The 22,264-nt window shown below is 42.7% G+C and overlaps 1 protein-coding gene across 1 annotated transcript; it reads left to right on the plus strand.

The window, feature by feature from the left end:
- The first annotated feature begins 214 nt into the window (after positions 1-214).
- Positions 215-20,941, plus strand: LOC136445758 (ATP-binding cassette sub-family C member 5-like). The gene is made up of 27 exons (XM_066443895.1): positions 215-364; positions 2,701-2,874; positions 3,542-3,689; positions 3,974-4,122; positions 4,637-4,744; positions 5,344-5,461; positions 5,862-5,983; positions 6,392-6,588; positions 6,728-6,800; positions 7,097-7,239; positions 7,809-7,869; positions 8,180-8,358; positions 8,953-9,299; positions 10,568-10,671; positions 11,730-11,885; positions 12,151-12,198; positions 12,966-13,047; positions 13,445-13,622; positions 13,918-14,022; positions 14,325-14,511; positions 14,792-14,881; positions 16,704-16,893; positions 17,465-17,624; positions 18,292-18,370; positions 18,799-18,912; positions 19,519-19,683; positions 19,839-20,941. The coding sequence occupies exons 1-27, from the start codon at positions 269-271 to the stop codon at positions 20,019-20,021; spliced, it is 3,756 nt and encodes a 1,251-aa protein (XP_066299992.1). The 5' UTR covers positions 215-268; the 3' UTR covers positions 20,022-20,941.
- The last annotated feature ends 1,323 nt before the right edge of the window (positions 20,942-22,264 follow it).

A 22,264-nucleotide genomic window follows, 5' to 3' on the forward strand; every position in this document is an offset into this window, starting at 1 on the left:
ATGCATAGTTATAAACATCTTTCACTAACTTGCATATATCACATGAAATAATCATCAATGATCAAAGTGGATGCACAAACATGCCGTTGCATAAAGAATCTAAAAGATCTTGACTTGTTTTCTGTTTCAGACTTTATTCATCCAAGCACTGCTGAGTTACACCAACGCCATCAACCCGTCTCTGTGGTACGGGCTCGGGCTCGTGGCCGGGCTGCTTGGCGTCGAACTTCTGCGGAGCTTCAGTGGAGGGATCGGCACCGCTTTCGGCATGCGCACGGGCTCCCGGCTGCAGGTGGCCTTGACGAGCATGGGGTACGCTAAGGTGCTCCGTCTGCGGAGCCTGAAGGACAAGTCCGTGGGACAGGTTGGTGCTCATCAGTTCTTATTACCTTCGTCGACGAAGTTTCTTCGAGAAGGTTATTCGATGATGCTTGTCTGTGTGTCTGTTAGTGAACAGAATAAGTCGAGAACGCCTGGATGGTTTGTTGTCGTAGTTGGTGTGTCGGTGTGTATGTGGGAAATCTCAAGATGATTAGATTTTGGGCGAAGTGTTTTGCATAATTAACGAGAAAAGTGTAAAAATGTGTTATATTGTATGCTGAAGTATGTGTACGTGTTGGCTGTGTTGTTCCAAGGCGTCATGGATAGGGCAGGGGCCTGAGGGGTCATGTTGAAGGCAGGAAACGTCAGTTACACAAATTGGCTGTCAGCCAGCTGTAGGCATTGGTAAGGTAGTCTCCAAGCAGACCTATGGGTTGGCTATAGCAGGGGCAGGTTTTGCTTCAGACTTTGAAAGGGAATTACTCAAGAAGGGCTTGGTGGATGGTCATAAATTTTTGTAAGTACATAGCTTGAGTGCTGATGTACATGATTAGATACTTATTATGCAAATCAGTATCTAATTTGCATAATTAATGAGGAAAGTTTATACATCCATCAATTTCCATGATAGGACTCTCAAACATGTGACATATGTAACTGAGGAAGAGAGAAATATTAATAGATATCAGCTTTGCAAATGAGAACCTCATTGACATAATTAATGAGAAAAACTATAACTCGAGATGGTCTTGATGGATGGTCATGATTTTTGGTATGTAGATAGCTTACGTGATGCTTTGTATGATTGGATGATAATTATGCAAATCAAATTCTAACTCGCATGATTAATGAGGCAATTTTAGAAATCTGCTGTGTTCCATGATATGACTATTCAAATATGTGACATTTGTAACTAAGGAAGAGAGGAATGTTGATAGATAGGAAATATGCAAATGTGGGCCTAATTAGCATAATTAATGAGAAACTACTATAATTCCATACTAGTAAATGACGGCAATTTCATACTTGTGGCATTAGGAAGTTGTGTGAATGTGAACACCATTGAATCAAATTATGCTAATAAGGAGGGAGCTTATTTGCATAATTGATGATAAATGTTAGCATAACCTTCTTTGTTAAGCTCATAGTCATAACAAGGAGGTTTGGACAACTTATGTTATTTGGGTGAAGAGGATCAACTGGTATGATTGATGATTGATGAAAAACACTCCTAATACGTCAGTCATAAAGGTCAAAATCATTTGACGAAGGTATGAGGTCGTAGAACTCTTGTTGTCATTTTATTGTCATCGTGTAGAATTGGTAGTTTTTTGTCACATTTTCAAACTGGGCCCCGACTGGACTGTTTGCGGGAACGAAAAACTGCATATCTAACGTTTTTTTACGTTTTGCGTGTTTTGTTGTCTTTTATATAATACTTTTCGTCCCTGCAAACTACCTGGTCGGGCACCAGTTTGGAAATATGACCCTGGTATTACCCGGAATCTAATGGTTCTGGGTTCGAATCTCAAGCAGATAGATCCTGATGTTTTCACCTTAATACGAATTTCCTGACCCGACTCAGGTGCAACCGAGTACCCAGCTTTGGTTAGGGATGTGTGAAAGGGCGCAAAGGTTCCGTATGTGCCGGTAGCCATGCCTCTAGCGCATTACATGTGTTGAGTTGATAAAGGCACTAGCTAGGAGAGCAAGGAATTACGTCTTCACTCAGTGCTTGCCTGTGGGAACTGATATAGATGGACAGATGTCCATCCCCTTTATTACAAACTAATCCGTAACAGATGTCTGGTGTCTCTGACCACCAGGGATAGACTGCTCGTCTTCCTGTTGTAATTACAGTAACATCTTGCACACTAAATGTCTTCACGTAAATGACCCACTTTAACATAAGAGCAGAGGTCCTTCCCAATGTGAGTGGTTTTAACTTTGGTATCTCTCTGATAACAAATTTTCAAACGTGCTTGTAGCTGGACCATAACATCGCATGAGCGGTCACATTTGCACCGGTGCCCGTAGGGGGTGTACACAAAGCCACAAATTTGTCCCAGTGTACTGATGGACACCGGAAGGGTACCTCTCGGTGTTCTCTCGATTAGCTCACGGAGCCTATTTGTTACCGGGTCCCGGGTTCATTTTAACTCCGTGTTAGAGACTTCCAGTGACCGGGCCGTGCCTAAAAATAGCCCCGTAGCCACAGGGTTCCCTACGGGGCCACCTAGGGGTAACGTCTTTTTCCAATTGTGACCGTAGCATTACCTGTGTTCTGTATCTGTATCTATATAGCCGGTATAATCGCCGTTAGGCGTAACATACCAGCTCAAGTGACTCATTTTGAGGTTTTTCTTTTGTTCGCTCCAGCTGGTGAACATGTTCGTGAATGATGCCTTCCGGGTGGCGATGGCATGTCAGCAGATTCAAATGGCGGTCCTCGGGCCGGTCGTGATGATTCCGGTGGTGGGGTACTGCACTTACATCATGGGGCCGTGGGCGCTGCTGGGCTGCTTCATCAACGTGCTGTTCCTGCCGCTTCAGGTGATGGTTTTTCTGTCATTCCGTATCTCTATCGAAAAGTATATAGCCTGTATAACCGCCTTTCGGCGTAACACACCAGCTTCGGAGTCACTCGGCGCGGCAGCAGCTGGTAAGATCACACTGAAAGACCTGTCACACCTAATAATCTTTGCACATTTAACTGCAAGCGTTGTTTAAAGCCATCTAGTGAGCGAGGATGCTCTTACTTTACTTGAAGTCAACGAGTTCTATTCTACGATAGTTATAGGAAAATACGAGATTTTAGGTTGATAACTTTGATGCTTGAAGGCATAACTATTTCTTGTTCTTGTCTGAGCTGGTATTAGATACGTAGTAGTTGGTTCATCTCCCAGCTCATTGGCAATTCTAATAAGTTCCCAGTCACACATGCAGGAACTTCCCCCCACTTTGCTTCCGACCACTGGCCAGGAATCCATACTATTCCAGCTCCAGTTCGTTCATCCGATCGCATCCAAACAGAATATGACTTTCACGACTTTGATTTTTTTTTAATATAGCCGGCTGGCGCAGATAGATGATTTCTGATAGATGTTACCCAGGCCTAGGGCAGGTTCATTATTTGAAATTAGCATTGTAAAGATAATCTTCTCTTCTGACAAAGTAGGATATAAAATGACACTTAATATTTCTTTTGTTGTAATTTCAGGTGTTAATCGGTGCCCACATCGGTATGCTACGGAGGGAGTGTGTGAAGATCGTCGACTCCAGAGTGCGCATGACCAGCGAGCTTCTCAACAGCGTGAAACTCATCAAGATGTACGCATGGGAGAAACCATTCACAAAGAGGATCCAGGGTAAGAACCTTACTTCTGAATACTTTCGTGAATAGTTTAAACAGGATAGTAAGTCACTCGATAACAAAATATGTACACATATGCATTCCAAATTAATAACCTATCCATTTATAAATTTATATGCCTTACGTTTGGGACCCCATTGAAAACATCGCAAGAACTGGACTACCTATGAGCCCTGTGTTCGAGGACGAGGCTGTAAAGGGCATTACAAAAGCCTCATTACGATGGACACCTACTGGCTCTACTTCAGATGAATAATGCTAGTATTCCTATTGCTGCAGATCTTCGCAAGAGGGAAGCCAAGCTGCTGCAGAAGGCGGGGTTCTGGCAGGCCATGGTGGTCGGGATCGGACCGGCCCTCATGACCGTCAGCAGTATCGTCACCTTCACAGCACACGTCATGACCGGAAACGACCTCACACCAGAACAGGTGGGGGGAAATCCGTCTTTACTTTGTTCAGTAATTCGTATTTGTGTAACGTTACATTTTGAACCTTTCATCAATGATGTTGAACAGCAATCACTGTTTATAGAAACACATTTGGTGCTGCTATAAAGTACAGTTTACGGGAACCAGTTTTTTTCAACATGTCTACTGCTTCTGTTGAGTAACGATATAATCAGACAGAGGTTTTTCGTGCACTAGCACATTAACACTTTTCCGTACTGTAAATTCATTTTTCTTATGCGTTTTGACCATACAATTTTAAACAAGTCCATGATCTCAACGTATATTTCTAACATCACAAAGAGACGAGAAGAAACCGAACCTATGAATTAGAGTAGTTTTAGAACCATTGTTTTAGATTAGTATTAGAACACCTGTGTGTCATTATTTTGTATCTATATGCCTGTACTTAGCCCGTGATAGGGCATGAATGTACAATAAATTGATACTGTACCAACAAAGATGGATTATCTTGACACTATGTCTGTTGCACCAGGCGTTTACTGTGTTGGCCTGCTTCACAATCCTCCGTTCGATCCTCATGATCACGCCGTTTGCTGTTCGTTCGCTGTCGGAGGCCATCATAGCCACCAGGAGGATGAAGGTAAGATTCAGTGTTAAAAGTAGATGGCATACAGAAACATTTAGGGATGTCCCTGTAGCTCGACTGGTAGCAACCTCACAGTTGAGCTCCTAGTTGCAATTGGTTGGTAACTGGCTGACTCCGGTTAAGATCTGGGGCATCTCGGTTTGGGCTGCACCCGTCTTTCGGAAGGGACGTAAAACGTGGGTTCCGTCTTCGAGGACGTCGACCACGTTAAAGAGGCTGTCGTGGGGTAGCAACCCCTTTCTGTAAAAGTACCCTGCTACAGAAACAGCAAGGGAATTTGTTTACCTATGTGCCACTAAACACTACAAGGTGAAGAACAGAATAAATACTATTTTGTGTATTATTTTTAGTACCACTGGAATGTTTCTGGTATTTTAGATAGCTGTCAACCACAAGATTGTCCCTTAACAGCTTTCATGCTTTTATAGCGTTCGTAACTGATTTCGATGTCTTATCATGGAGTCCACCTAGACCCCAGTGCTGAATAGAGTAATTTTGGTGAATAACACAGATACGTGGTTTACAAGCAAATCTTTGTAATGCTTTTTATAAAACCATTAGGCAACGTGTTTTTAAATTTTAACCATCTGCAGGACCTGATGATCATGGAAGAGAGAAAAGCATTGACTACAACACCTTCCAAGGCTAACATTGCCGTAGAAATCCGAGGAGCTACATTAGGCTGGGATGCTCAAGAGAAGGCAGAGGGAGGTATGTGGAAGGGGTGGGTGTACGAGGTTGAGTCAAAAGGTTTTGCAAATTTAAAACGTATTGGCTCACCCTCGTAGAGTTAGAATTGAGATAATTCATGACAAGGGGAAATATCTATTCTAGTGAGGAATAGCTTTGTGTTCTGACTCAAATAGCTTTACTGTAAGATTTATTATGAATGGTTACAGTAGGTGCCTTGAATGCTTGTTGTGATTTCCGTTCTCGGATCTGTTATCCACCAATTCATCAACACCCTTATATTGACCATAGGATGGTGAGATTAACTTCAATATCGTAAATAATAAATGTATTCTGAGATATATATCTAAGATGTGCACATGAATAATATGGATTATTGCTCAATGCAATCAAATCATGTTCTCAAATCTGACATTAATAGGAACTTCCAAGGAAGAAAATAGAGACACAAAAGACATCGAGGAAGCTGTCGGGCGTGCACAAGGAGAGGGTACTCCAGTGGTAGTCGAGAAGCTCTTCGATATCAACCTCACTCTGTTTAAGGTATGTGTTTACCTGTTCTTCGCAACGTCGTTATGCATGTATATAGAATATGCCTCGTCCTTTCATGGCGTGTGAAACTTATTTAATTTATCTCCATTTTCTATTTGTGTCATCATTTCATCATTAGACGATTGGCCTTCACAACTTTGCTGCATGTAAGAACGTGGATACAAAAAACGGAACATCTGTTCCAGTGCCAAGGAAAGCCAACAGGGGGGACAGAATCTGATGATTTCTTTCATAGGTCAAGATCTAACCACATTCCTGATTTTATCACAAGCCATTTATAGCTTTTTGAGTTATGCTATTCAACCACAACAACAAACAGAAGTACAATACCGAAAACACTATCCCCTTCGCGAATGCATGAAGAAAACAAACGTATTGTTGTTGTTTTTCCCTCTCCAGGGAACGTTGCTGGGCGTCTGCGGCAGCGTTGGTGCGGGGAAGAGCTCCGTCATCTCCGCCATCCTTAACGACATGCGGCTGATAAAAGGGGGCGTGGCTGTGGAGGGAGAGATCGCTTACGTTGCTCAGCAAGCCTGGATACTCAACGCCACGGTGAAGGACAACATTCTGTTTGGAGAGGATTTCAACTCTATCAAGTAAGTCAAGATTGTGTACATACTACACTATCTTATTTCCTATATGAACAGCTGTCGACATGCAATCATTGTCTTGTCAGCAGGGATAGATATATATATATATACATAAATGATTGTAATTTCTTACATTATATTGCAGATATGACCAGGTCATCGAAGCGTGCTGCCTCAAGCCTGACTTAGAGCAGCTACCCGGGGGAGACCTTACAGAGGTATTTTTCAGATGCCTGAATTGATGTGGCCATAATCATGTATGATGGCCCATATTTTCTACATACTCATTGAAAAAATTATTTTTGTGGTTTCAGCAAAAGTTTCATAATAACCATCCTTTGCATCACGGATGTTACAATACGTTCAATAGAATGCTTCGCTTATGATGTGATGATGTAATTGTACAGTTTTAAAAGTTTTTAATGACATTTTGTCTGTGAGAAAAGACGCAATTCAGCCTGAGGCTGCAATATTCTTTCAATTTTAATAAACTTTTCATTCATTCATTTTATAGATTGGAGAACGGGGCGTAAACCTGAGTGGTGGGCAGAAACAGCGCGTCAGTCTTGCGCGTGCGCTGTACGCAGATAAGGACATCTACCTGTTGGACGACCCGCTGAGCGCAGTGGACGCCCATGTTGGCGAGCACATCTTCAGGTAACGAAACCTCAGCTCAAGGATGTTTGCTTTCTTGTCTTGTCTCCAAACTGTCTGCCAATCAATTCTATTCTGATTCACACAAATCTAAGTAAAAGCAGCATCTTTTTGTTACCAGGCAAATTCTCAGAATGTTTGTTTTTTTACTTCAATTCACCACAAGGCTCATTGAGAGCCACTCAGATATTTAGGGTTTCACTATCTGGACTGTATCGATGCATGTTCAACTTTGACTTAAAAAGTTTTAGATTATACCCATAGAGAAAGCAATCACATGGAAGCTTGTTCCATTAAAAAATAGGTCTAGGAAAGAGGGTTTGCAAAGTATCTCAGTAGAATTCATTATAAAAGGGAATCTTAAACTACAATTTCCAACACAAAGGATTGGATCAAAGTTTCGACCGAGCGACAGCAGTCAAGGAATGAATCTCTGCTCCTATGACGTAACATTGTGCAGATGGCACACACGTGACTTAGTGAGTCGTGGATCAAATGTAGCAGGTGATATATAGTTTGTGACGTCCTCCGTCTCGATTTGATTCCTGTGACATGTTTCCTATGTCTTATAGGCAGTACATCAAGGAGGGACTTCGGGGCAAGACTGTGTTTTTCGTTACTCACCAGCTCCAGGTGAGTTTGTTATAATACTCATAATTTCCGTAGCGACTGATTCGAATATCTTTCTTCTTTGGGAATGTCAAAAGTCACACAGTTTGAAGATTTGTGTAATTTCAAATCGCCGTCGAACTGTCTAATGAACGTCACATTTATGTATTTTTCATTTCATATAAACAAACAATAATGACATATCAGAGCTTCTTATAAGCTAAATGTATGATTACAATGTGTAAACAACTATGTAATGTTCGGCAAATTCATATACTCCACAATCACACGCAAGAGGTATTTTAACACCATTTCTTGTTTACCTTGCCCTTAGTACCTGAGTGACTGTGATGAGGTGTTGCTCCTGAAAGACGGGCGGATCGCCGCAAAGGGACCCCACCGCCGGCTGATGACGATGAACGCCGAGTACGCCGAGATGATCCAGAACTACTTGGATGACGAGGGCAGTACTGACAATAGTGACAGCAGTGACGACGAAGCTGCCACCGTGACGTTAGCACTATTGCATTAATTAATTGTTTGATTCGTAATCAGATGTAGGGCTACGTCACCAAATACTAATTATGCAAACCTGCCTATCTAGACATAGACTATGATTCAGTACATTTTAAAGATTTTCCACGATACGTATTGATCTGTGTTTATTTATTGTGATCATTTTCATCATCGTCGTCGTCGCATTGTAGCGTGCGTAGTCCAGTGGTTAGCGGCCTTGCCTTTGGAACTAGCTATGTATATAAGAGTTCGATTCCGGTTGTGTCGCTCACCCGACATGAACGCTGCTGGAAAGGGTTGCAGTTCTTAGGACGGAACGTTAAGCCGTGGTCCACTGTTCGTTGTGCTTGTCCAAAAGAGCTAGGGGAATTTCCCCGGTACAGTGAACATGTATAAACTGTACATAGCGCCTGTCGTCTCTGTCACGACCAGTGGAAGAATAGCTCTGCAGTGATCGAGGTCACTTTCTTTTTTTGTTGCCGTATATCAGTAACTTGTATGTCATGTATTGAGGCGGTTTTGCCATAGCTCTCATTGTTTCTTGTTTACTTGTGATCTTTTGACTGATGTGTCTCACTCTTGCCGCATCAGCTCACCACCCTCCCCTATCGACCCTGCCCTGTTCCTCCGACGAGCGCTGATGAACCGCGCGGACAGAGCCCGCCTCTCCGTCAGGTCTCTCGGAGGTGCCAGGCGCCCTCGCGTTGTCGCCACGGCACCATCAGGGGGCGGGCGGAAGTTCTCCATCCACGCGACCCCTCGCCTCGTCCGCCGCCTCATCCACAAGAAAGAGGAGCCAGCACGTCAGCTGAGCCGGACATACAGCATCCGCTCCAACCACCCTGCTACCATAGCCGCAGCGGAGCTCGAGCCTCCTCCAGAGCTACCCGACTTAGACACGGACAGGCAGAAAGAAGAAGAGAGGGCACTTGAGAAAGGTGCGTGTGTGACAAAGTCAATTCATCTGCCATATTCTGGTATTGTAGCAGAAGTTTCCCTGTAGTTCACATTCTTTCTAGGTAGAAAGGTGAATCGTCAGGATTCAGTCACTCAAACACCCACAGGCATCAACAATGAATGAATGAAGGCCTTTATTGTACATTTTGCCCCACTTGGCTGAGTACAGGTCACATGTTAAGAATCATATACACGTATACATACAGATAGATATACAAATAAAAGTCTAGTATAGTTATTTCGGCTTCCTCTCGCTTCTTGGTGATTGTATAAATGTAGGAAGCTGTATGATTAGCTATAGTTGGTTAACGTTTATCGAAGTCTGGAAGGAATATAAATTTCTCTTTACTATTCAGGTATCTAAGATGGGGGAATCATAACCGGAAAGAATGCTTCTATCGCTTACATACAGTCTACAGTGACATGTACTTCGTCCTCTATCTTACCAAAACTACAAAATTGGCTTTTTTTGTTCTAGAGGAGTTCAGTTACTTGTATGTCTTGCTGATTCGATTCGCAATTTTTCTGACAACTGATTGTTACTTTTATAACGGTGGATCTTTGCAATCATGGACATGTCTCTCCAGGATGTTCTATTTTTAGCACAGGACTCGTGTCACCTCTGGTGACCCCAAAGTCTTCTTTACACTTTAAGTCTTCTTTTCTCTAGGCATTCCGCGGAGGTATGAAATATTCGAAATCTTATTTCATTTGCAGGGCAGCTGACTGGGGAGGAAGACATGCAAAGAGGAAGAGTAAAATACTCCAACTACACGAACTATATCAAATTCTGCGGTGGTGAGTTTAAGTTAATGTTTTACTGAAAGAATACAAAAACATGATACATACAATATTACTTTGTTGATGGAGAATTGCTCTGCAGATTCTTTCTCTACTACATTGTAAAATTATTTGTAGACATGTAGATATCTTGTTTGTAACAGTTTGTTGTTGCTATCAAGCAGCCATTATAATATTTCATTCGTGTTTTCCTAGAAATATCCTTTTTTCCCAAGAGCTGTTGTTGAGTGACCACAAGATAAGATAATCCTCGATAGATAGCTTTAACATTGTTAGATGTTTAAAGGTTAAAGGTTATGCGTGACAGGTCGTTCAGTGCAATATAACAATGCCTAGCGCCGCGTGCCTGCAAAGCCTGTGAAACTCCGAAGGGCAGATATACCGGCTATATAACGACACAGGTATAACATACTCATTTTGTTTGCTTGGTTGATTTTGTCTACTTCAGGTTATTTCATCACCTTCCTGGTGCTGTTCCAGTTCCTCCTGAACACAGCCATCTCCGTGTTTGCCAACTTCTGGATCAGCTTCTGGCTCGAGGCGGGTGACGGGGTCAGTCTCGGTCATTTAAAATTTGTCTCCCTATTCCATTTCCAGTTCCGTTCCTGTTCTGTCCGGTGGCATGGTGTTTACATAACAGTTAGGGTGTTTGGCATAGAACCCAGAGGTATAGGGTTCGAATCCTCTGACAAGCCAATGATGTTGGGCCTTCGGGAAATGCACTTTACACGACTTTACTCCCTCTACTCAGTTGTAAAAACGGGTACCTGACTTCGGTTGTGGAGATAAAAGGTGGTAGAAGGCGGTAAAGGGGGAGGGTGCCCCAGGACACAGCAGGTAACACCCCATCGCGGCCCGAAAATGCTAGGGCACAACCTACCTTCCATTTTCCTTTCCTTTCCTTCTCTCTCTTCTATGCATCGATGAAAGCATACATCTAAGTATTGTAATCAAAACTAATTCAGGGAATTGGAGGAATTAAGCGGACGTTTCAGATAGCATCCGCTTTCTTTTATCAGTAGCTACCTTTTGTTTTCTATTGCTCACGGTGCTTTAGAGGAATGATTGTACATGATAGCTTTTGCCCCAAACGCCCGACAATTGTTGACTTACCATTCTTGTTATTGCTAATGATCTATTTTTTTTAATGTGTATTATTAAGCCGTTGAACATCCGGTAAATCCATGAACGTCAATCACATATATAAACGCACGTGTTATGCTTCTGTCCCATTTCCAATCCGGGGCCCGGTCGGGCAGCTTGTGGGAACGAAAAATATGATTTAAAAGAAAACGAAAGACAGAAATATGTAAAACCATTGCTCCTTACCATATACATGTATTGTGTATATTCTTGATCGATGATATGCATTTATTATTTTTTCGTTTTCGCAAACAGCCTTGCCGGGCCCCGGATTGGAAATGGGACCGAAGCATTTCAACGGACAGTGACTGCGGCCTGTGTTTAATTCTGATGTCCAAATATTAACTCCCCCCCCCCCCACACACACACTTTTTACTTCTTCAATGTTTTCTGTGAGCGCAGTAACATCATGTCACTTCAATTATTTAAGAGGATCGCATTTTTTCTCATGTTGTGTCTTTTGATAGTCACAGAGCCCTGTAAACGGCACAAACTCCACCCAAGCGACCAGTTCCGGCAGCATCGCCGACAACCCGAACTTGAACTTTTACGTCATCGTTCTTGGGGCCGCCGCCGTGGCGATGATATTCAGCATCGTCCTCAAGTTCTGGAGTTTCAGCAAGGCAAGATTAAACATCTCTTAAGGGTCTCGTGTTTGCACGAGAGCCATCCCTTTAGCAGGTCAAAGAGCCCACCATACGTTTTGAAAAGAGTAGGGGTCCAACCCGGTGTGAGTGATTCAAACCTATCTGTATGGCCTTATGCAGCTTGTACGTACTGTAAAAAAGTTAATGCAGATTCAAATGTGTTTATGGCACGACTTCTTTTTTCTGAAAGCAAAGACTTTTAGAAATTGATATATTTCTATTTGTAATCCCACATCCGCAGGTCACTATTGCTGCAGCGTACCGATTCCACAAGCAACTGTTTAAGTCGGTGAGTCTAGAAAACATTTCATGTCATACATCATGGAACGGGATACGTTCGATAAGATTATTCGGACGTATCCATATCTTACAGTATTGCACGGGCTTCCAAGTCCCCCATTGTCCCCCATGAAAAATTGTCCCCGATAAAAATTTGTCCTCCATGCAATAGTGTCCCCCATGCAAGTGTCACCCGTGTACGAAGTATTTCCCAACCCTAGTGTTCCCCATTAGAAATTGTCCCCCATTAAAAATTGCTTCCCATTATCATTCTCCACCATGAAAAATTGTCCGCCATGAAAAATTGTTCGCTAATGCATGTGTCCCCCATGTGAAAGTACTACCCCATGCAAGTGTCCCCCTAGTAAAAGTGTTTCCCAATGAAAAATTGTCACCCATTCAAATTGTTCATGAAAAATTGTCCCTCATGAAAAATCGTCCCCCATGCCAAAGTGCCCCCCATGCAAGTGTCCCTCATGTAAAAGTATTTCCGGACTTAAATGTCCCCCATGTAAAAGTGTTTCCCCGTGAAAAATTGTCCCCCGTGAGAAATTATCCCCCATGAAATTGGACAAAATATATGTTTAGGTTCGCTACCATTCTACTTGTTCATGTCTTACTATGTTACTGCATGCTACAAATCTTTCCGCACTCCTTTTGCATGGTTTCTTTGTCACCCATTTTGAACAGCTCATAAATTGTGCTTTACACAGAGCTTAGACCATTTCCAACATTTATATCTAACGAGTCAAATTAAAAAGCTGATATACCTTACAGGTTTTCCGGAGCCCCACGAAATTCTTCGACACGACTCCAAGTGGAAGGATTCTGAACAGGTTTTCAAAAGACATGGACGAAGGTAGGCTGGGTAGAGATTGGTTTGCCTGTCTGTCGGTCTGTCTGTGTTTCTACGATTCACAATGTACCCAGTACACATTCTCAGTATTGTTCTTTTTAGCTCTCCGAGACGGAGCTTCATCTCTGACGGGAGGTACTGGGTTTTAAATGTGCATGTGTGTTTGCACCTGTAACCTGAGATCCTGTTGATGGATTAGAATGTACTTGAGTATGTGAATAGGTGTGGAGGCACATTGTGATTTTGTGAATATGCCAAAATGTTTTGATATTTTTTCAAACTCCATTAAGCATTGACGGATGTTTGGGTTCTTCAAACTGTTGTATCTGGGACTACTTAGAAGGGTACCGGTAAGGGGATGAAGTCTACCATATCTAATTGCCCCTTTCTGTTATCCCAGTGGATGCCCAGCTGCCATTCCAAATAAACCTACTATCAGAACAGCTCTGGAGTGTTGTAGCCTCCTTCATATCCATAGCCGTGGTCTTCCCGTGGTTACTGGTGGCCATCGCGCCAATTTCTATCCTGTTCTACACTGCCTATTACTTCTTCCGTTCTGTTGTCCGGGATCTAAAGAGGTACGCCACACACAAGAATCTAGTATCAAGACTTTGCTTCCAAAACATTTATTTTTTCATTAATAATTCCATGAGGTTGGTGAATGACTGAATAGCAAAGTTCTTTATTTACAACCACATATTTAACACGAGCCGACGTTTCGACGACTGTCTGTCATCTTCATCAGTCAGTATTGCCATGATGAAGATAACGGACAGTCATCTAAACGTCGGCTGTATATAAGTAAAGCAATTCTATTTTCATGTCTAAGAATACATGATGTGCACTAAAGAAATGATTTTGCTTTTATCTCAGGTTCCAGAACATCACGAGAACACCCTGGTTGTGTCACATGACGGAGACCCTGCAGGGTTTGACGACAATCCACGCTTACAACAAGGAAAAAGCTTTCATGCAGAAGTAAGCGACTTCTTTTTACTCCCATGAAAAAGGAAGCAGCGTTTTTCCTGTCTGTGTGTCTGTTTTGTATATGTCTGTCTGTGTGTTTGTGTGTGTGTGTGTATGTGTGTGTGTGTGTGTGTGTTTTGGGATATTTCTGGTCATCATAACTCAAGACCCCCTGTATGGATTGTAATGATATCTTGTTTGTGAGTTAAGTGTTTAGGAGATAATGGTCAATGTTGATTTTGGGCCCCAGGTGTGTGACCTTGGGCTCCTTTCTTCAACCGCAGTCCAACGCTGGCGTATTTCCGTCCATCCAGGTTGAACACGCTGGTAGATCAGTACACCCATTCCTTCTTCATGTGGATGATGTCTGGCCGCTGGGTGCTGCAGCGTGTGGACCTGCTGGGCATCAGTGTAAACATGACTACGGCGCTGCTCGTGGTGCTCTTCCAGGGAACCATCCCAGCCTCCCAGGCCGGACTGGCGCTCACGTATGCTTTACAGGTATGTTTGATCAGCTGGAGTCTATGCCTAGCGGCTAGACTAGCGCGTTCTAGGGATGGAGACGGCTTCGATTCAAATACCATGCCCAATACACAGTGGATTGACAGCCTCGAAATGCTATGGGACATTTACCTTTTTCGATGGTCATGTAGTCTTTGAGGATCCGCTGCTTATCCGTGCAGCCTGGCAAGAACTTCAAATAGACATAAACTTTGTGAACGGGAGAAATAAGGGGAAAGGAAAAGAAAACACAGATAAAATTCCTTATTTCATCCCTCAGATTGCAGGGGTGTTGCAGTACTTAGTGAGGATCGCAGCTGAGACGGAGTCAGCATTTACATCTGTTGAGCGACTGCGTTTCTATATAAAGGTCAGAAAATATTACATACTGTTAGGAACATGTGACAGATTATCATGGTGTATGTAATTAGAAATACTGTTGGTGGCATACAAGCAAAACTGCCCAAGAAGACCACTCAGAGGACGAATAAAACCTGATCTATATTGACAGCCGATCCTAATGATTGTGTCAATGGGAATAATATCTATTGGACCACCAAGTGGTAACATGTACAGGTTTGACTGTACACCAATGGCCAGGTGGTCCTTATATAGAGGTGGTCACTACCACAAGTCTGGCTGTACAGTGATTTGTCTTGTCTTGTCGTGATACTAGACAAAACCCCGCGTGGGGCATAGTGTCTAGGACTTATGGTCAGAGGCCTTACCCAAGTGTGGCCGGTGGTGGTGGTGCACGCCGTCAACAAGAAAAAAAAAGTGGTGCAAAAATAAACGAACAAAGTAGTGCTGTACATTGCCACACTAGGTATAGGCTCCTCCCCTTACAGCTGGGTGAAGCCGGGGTAACCATAATACTTGGCCACCCCAGCTTTAAAGCTATCTGTAGTCTTGGTTTCGATAAGATGTTGCGGAAGTGCATTCCATTCTATGACTGTTTTTGGGAAAAAGCTGCCTCGGTATGTTTCTGTCTTACAGGCGACTGTGGTAAAACGTTGCTGGTGTCCTCTGGTTATGTTAGTATTTCTTGTGAGGATATTGTGGATGGGGATAGCAATAAGGTTATTGACAGCTTTGTACATAAGTGAAAGGCGGGCAACTTGTCTGCGCTGTTGAAGGGTGGGCCAACCGAGGGTTTGCAGAGTGTGTGTAATGCTGGTAGTCAAACGGTAGTCGCCAGTGGCGAACCTGGCGGCACGCCTCTGTACTGCTTCTAACTTGTCCTCAAGTTTGTTTGTTTGTGAATGTATGCGTTTGTGGGGGTCCCACACAGAGGACGCATATTCAAGTTTGGGTCTAACAATGGACAAATAGGCTTGAGCTCTGATTGATCTACATGCTCCTCTCAGATTCCTTCTCAAGAATCCTAAAGTACTGTTTGCTTTAGCTGCTATATAATCTATGTGTGTATTCCATTTCAAGTTGTGTGAAAGTAAGATACCTAGGTAAGGGTGTTGCAATGTAGACTCAAGGGGCTCTGAGAACATTGTGTATAAGTGCTTAGAGGCTCTTTTTGATTTGTGTATGTGCAGAATCGAACACTTCTTCACATTAAAGCGTAACTGCCAACGATCCGACCACTTACACAATTGATCAAGATCCTTCTGTAGAGTGTGTTGATCTTCTTCCTTTATAATGGGGTGGTAGAGTAAGCAATCATCGGCGAATAAACGAAGTTGTGAGGTAATCCCTTTGTTGATGTCATTTATATATATAAAGAATAATAATGGGCCTAATACAGTGCCCTGAGGCACGCCAGACCTTACCTTAACTGGTTTGGACTTATCTCCATCCACCACAACTTGCTGATAACGGTCAGTCAACCAGTTCTTTATCCACTGAAGTGTTTTACCTCTTATACCATAATAATCTAGCTTCCTAAGTAACCGCATGTGAGGGACACTATCAAATGCCTTTGCAAAATCAAGTATGGCCATATCAACTTGTGTACCTTTGTCAAACCAGGAATAAAGTCCGTGAAGGGTAGTAATAAGTTGAGACACGCAGGAATGATTGGTCCTGAACCCATGTTGTGTTGGCAATAAGATGTTATGTTCCTCTATGTTATGTCTATTTGAGACATTGAATACGTGTACGAGCAATATCCCTCGTCAAGGGGCATTTTGAGACGCTTAGATAAATCTTTATCATGTATTTCACAACTTTGTCGCTAGGAGTTGGAATGGGAGGCCCCAGAGACCATCAAGGACGCCGATCCGTCCGGAACGTGGCCAGAGGACGGCAGCATCCAGCTGCTGAATCTGGGCATGCGCTACAGGGAGAACCTCCCATTGGTCCTGAAGAGTGTCACGTGTTACATCCGTTCCTGTGAGAAGATTGGCATTGTCGGTCGGACAGGGTCTGGTATGTAGTTCTTCCTCAAAAGGCAGTGATCTCTTTCCCAACACGCTGCTAGGGGACCCAAGCCTATACCACTTATTTCCCACCCAGAAGCTACATACCACCCAAAGACCGTGGCATATCTATCCATAACAGAAGATATAAACTAACCCTCTTTCTGCAGTACAAAGAAAAGCCGATAGGAGGCCCCAAAACGACAGGCATCTTTAGGATAGCAAGATGTACTTAAAGTCAAAACAAATATGGAATTCAGCAGATTCCTAGCAAACTTTGTTCTCTAACAATTAGAGGTCGTTCTAGATCAAAGGCGAACTGAAGTTGCCAACACACACAAAAATTGTACTTACCAACTGTACATTACCTTTCGACTGATCAACTTTGTCAAGAAATTAGCAATCCACTGGTTTTGTGACATCATGGTATGCAGATAACACGTGTCTTGGTGAGCAGTTACAGAAAGTTTATGTCGCCGTCTCTTTTAAGTTAAGTAGATGCCAGTCTGAAGCAGTTGTTTATTCATTGTAAGGATATCATCTCTGACCGTTATTTGATGTTGTATTTCTTTTCTTGTAAGGAAAATCCTCCCTTGGTGTGGCCATCTTTCGGTTGGTAGAGGCAGCGGAAGGCTCTATCTTCATCGACGGGGTTGACATCAGTAAGATCGGGCTGCATTCTCTGCGCAGTAAACTGTCAATCATTCCACAAGACCCCGTGCTCTTCGTCGGGACCGTCAGGTAATTAAACCTCCATTCCGCTGGACGGCGGTCGAGCTGCGATCTCTCTGCGACCAAAATTGGATTTGTGTAACCTTTGACTTCATAATTGGAATATCATGCGAAATGTGAAAGTATGACTGAAAAGACATAGAAACACACAAAGTGTAGCTTAGAAATATTCGTTTTTTTATATATATGAAATTCGAATAGCAATCTGTTGAATCGCTCAGTCGCAGCTCCGTCGTAGCACAGTCGCCACCCTAGTGGAATGGGGGTATTAGCAAACACGCCATCGTCCCACACACTATATATACATACCACTGATAGGTATATGAAATGTTTAGATAAGATGTCCTACAGCAACTGTCTGGCGATCGTAGAGGACATGATGTTTTTCTGTAACGCTCTAGAAGAAACAGACAACTGTGGTGGTATGGATTGAAGGTAATGTTATATCGTAAACGCAATTGCGGGTGGGGTGATATTTGGGTAAGATATCTTAGTATTGCCATATATACATGTACTAGTTGCATCATCATCATCATATCGGGCGGGTTGCCCGGACTAAGTCAACCCTCTTCCTCTAGGCGCTACGGTCCGCCATTAGGTGGTCTAGATCTTCAGCCCTCACCCCTACGTCCCCAGCAGGTTGATCAATGCCAATCATATGATTGTATTATTACAGGTACAACCTGGACCCATTTGATGCACACAGTGATGAGGAAGTGTGGGGAGCCCTGGAGAGGGTGCACATGGCGGATAGGGTAAGTATTCACATCCATCATCATCTTGTCGCCCTTGTTGCACAGATATCCATGACTCTCTTCCTCAACCTCCCCCTATCCTTCAAGCTTCTGTCAGGTCTTCACCAGTGCGGCTTGAATCCTCCCACGGTTTATGAATATATGTTGTGCATGTGCATGGTCTCCCTACTGTTGCATGTTACCCATGGGAGAACATCGCATATTAGTATTGCCAAGCCAGAATCTTTTCAATTCAATTCTTTTGTAAATTAAAGGGGGTAGTAATCTAAATATAACTATGATTGCAGATGTTTAGTGTATATTTAACACTGTGTGATATGATTAATAAATCCGATCTGCCATACTGGAAGAACTAGAGTTATAGATGTAACAGCTTGTCCAAAACACCTTTGACAAAAAGACGTAATGTTCCATCGATGTTTGCCCAGATCGGTTACCTTGACGACAAGCTGGAGGCTGCCGTGGTGGAGAATGGCGAGAACTTCTCTGTCGGCGAGAGGCAGCTGATGTGTATGGCCAGGGCCCTGCTGCGGAACAGTAAGGTATGAACACATTCGTTAATAATTTCATCAGGTTAGTATTTTAATTTAATAATTTCAACGTTCATATATTGAACAACCCGTCTACTGTCTTCCTCAGGTCATAACAATATACACCATAAACCTACAATAACCCGCTACACGATTCTAAACAAGTTTGAGCTTAGTCTTCCTTGCTTTTTATCCCGCGAAGTCTTGTCACTGGCGCAAATAAGTAGGTAAATGAGGTATTTTTGTTTGCCTGTTATTATTCACTGTGTTCCTGAATGGTGCTAGTAGAAATGGTTTGTTTGCTTGCTTGCTTGCTTGCTTGCTTGCTTGCTTGCTTGCTTGCTTGCTTGCTTGCTTGCTTGCTTGCGTGCTTGTGCTTGCTTGCGTGCTTGTGCTTGCTTGCTTACTTGCTTGCTTGCTTGCTTGCTTGCTTGCTTGCTTACTTGCCTGCCCCTGGAACAGCTACAGCTTGTGTTGATGGTACAGTCTTTCTTGATATCTCGTTCTGTATAATTGTAATTTGAGTAATGAGAGTAATCATGAGACAACAGAGCCTAGGGTCTATGATGCGGTACATGAATTCCAACTCATGACAAACTTGATATGTTTATCTTCTAGATCCTGATTCTTGACGAGGCCACAGCGGCTATCGACTCCGAGACGGACAACCTGATCCAGACGACGATCCACGAGGCGTTCGAGGACTGCACCATGCTGACCATCGCTCACCGGCTCAACACCGTGATGACGTCAGACAGGGTCATGGTCATGGATGATGGACAGGTGTGCAGACGACATGATTATATTTGTCAACTTCTTATTTTTGATTGACTGCCGTAGACGTATTGCAAAAGACATTGAAAGTGAGCCTGCAAAATCTCCTTTTCAAAATTTTGTCAACTCAAGTATGGTGACGATGTATCTGTTTTTTTCCATAGTTGTCAGAATTCGACACCCCCCGCGCTCTTTTGTCCAATAAGAGCTCACGATTTGCCGCCATGGTGAAGGCTGCTGGTATTGACGTCACTAAGTATATCGCCATGGAGACGGAAGAACTACCCCAAACTTACGGCGACAGTGAACAGAAGAATAATGATGAGGTGGAGTGTACCAAACTGTGATCGCCTCAAATGCAGATGCGCCCAGAATTGCACTTGAAAATGTTAATTCAATCTAAAAACTCATTCCAGTTAAATCATTGTTTCTCACCGTATTGCATAATTACAAACAGGGCTGCATTTTACGGTACGTTAGATATAGATAGATAGATAGATATGGCGTTTACTGTGATAGTTTAATGTTAAGTTTTAAAGTATAATTATAGAAAGACATGGCTACTTTATTCCTCTATTGATTTATGTATCTATTAGACTATTACCTTAATGTTAAATCATTGTTTCTCACCGTATTGCCTAATTACAAATATGGCTGCATTTTACGGTACGTTAGATATAGATAGATAGATATATATAGCGTTTACTATGATAGTTTAAATGTTAAGTTTCAAAGTATAATTATAGAAAGACATGGCTACTTTATCCCTCTATTAATTTATGTATCTATTTAACTATTACCTTAATGTTCTTGAAAAGTATGGAATAGTCGATCAAAACTCATAATGAATTTAGAGACAATGAAAACAGAAAATTGACGGTGCATATGAACAGTAGATCATGTGTATACAATAAGTACGTGAACAATAACTATATTGAGAGTATTAAGTATTATGCCATAAAACTAGAAAAAAGACACCGTCTACATGTCTGCAATCTTCTTTACTAGAATTATCAATAGATCAGTCAACAATGACATGTTATTGTAAGTATCGATGTATTTGAAATATAGGACAGCACAAAAGAAAGTGCATGGATATTAGAAAGTCAACCAAATAATGTACAATAATATTCATCTTATACCACATAGTCCTTTGTGGAGTAGATTAGCTTCTGGAATTACTGTACAAGTTGCTATACGTTGTATCACGTACAACTGTTGGGCAATAAAGTTGTAATAAACATATTCCAAAGGACATGACTTAAAAGCTCCTATATGATACTTCCTATCCTGCTCACGCTATACTACTTAGACACTTTCACCTCTGTGAGGTCATCCGACAGGTTCAACCAGTCCAACGAGTTAGTCAGTCAGAGACCAGCCATTTGAACTTTGGACTTTGAATAGCACGCCATATGTTCTGCCCACAACTACTTATATGTTACCAACATCTGTTCGCATGCAAGAAGCGATGAGAAGCAATTTGATGATTTCCTTTGCCAAGATTTTATTTCCGGTGCCGATTGTATTTTCTTTGACTTTATGGATGAAGCCTCGAGGGCAACTTAACGCGATGAAGGGATGTCACACGTGAGAGTTAAAATCATCTTTATTGTACTTGGAACAGACATACAAATACAAGATGAATATTTAAAAACACCTAGGACAGCCCCTTGTCTGGGTTAGGACACCCAGGAGGCGCAAGGTAAAAAGCAAGTCATGTGCGTCGGACTGTTCAGACACCGAAACTGCATAAAAAGAATCTCTATACATATATGATTGATACTGTCAAACTATATAGAAACATATTGCACTGGTTCACTATTGCACTGTTTCATCATACGTTACTGTACTATCATTAACATGAGAACAATCCCGTGGGTTTTTCCTATCCAACGTTCCTAGCACAGTATATGGCATATGAGGCACAGATTGCACATTTTCCTAGCCTGCTTTTCAGGTGACGTACTTCCCTGTCCTTGTGGCTAACAACACACGTCTCCATCACACTTCAAAGTACTCGGCCTAACTGTACAAGACGACCTGAAATGGGAACTACAGGTTAATAGCATGGTATCATCCGCCAACAAGAAACTGTTCCTGCTTCGCCGCCTCAAGCGTTTTGGCGTGTCCGTCCCAGACCTTAAGTCAGTCTACGCGTCGTACGTGAGACCTGCACTCGAGTATGCGGCACCGGCATGGCACTCTTCACTGACAAGCGAACAGTCAGCAAAACTCGAGAGAATCCAAAAAAGAGCATGCAGGGTCATCCTCGGAACACTATACATAGGCTACACCTCTGCCCTGTCCACACTAGAACTAGACACCCTGGCTGACCGTCGGACCTCCATCTGTACCACCTTTGCCCACTCACTTCTACGATCGGACTTCCGCGACTGGCTCCCTCCATCCCGACAACACATCACAGGACGTACGACTCGCAGTTCCGCGAAACTAGACATACCACTGTGCCGAACAAATAGACACAAAAACTCTCCAATACCATATCTTGTACAACTATTGAACACCTGACTAGACCATTGAACTCGATATTATCGATATTATCTTACATGTACGCAATTACGCTCTA

The sequence above is a fragment of the Branchiostoma lanceolatum genome, chromosome 12, assembly GCF_035083965.1.
Source record: "Branchiostoma lanceolatum isolate klBraLanc5 chromosome 12, klBraLanc5.hap2, whole genome shotgun sequence".
NCBI lineage: Eukaryota > Metazoa > Chordata > Leptocardii > Amphioxiformes > Branchiostomatidae > Branchiostoma > Branchiostoma lanceolatum.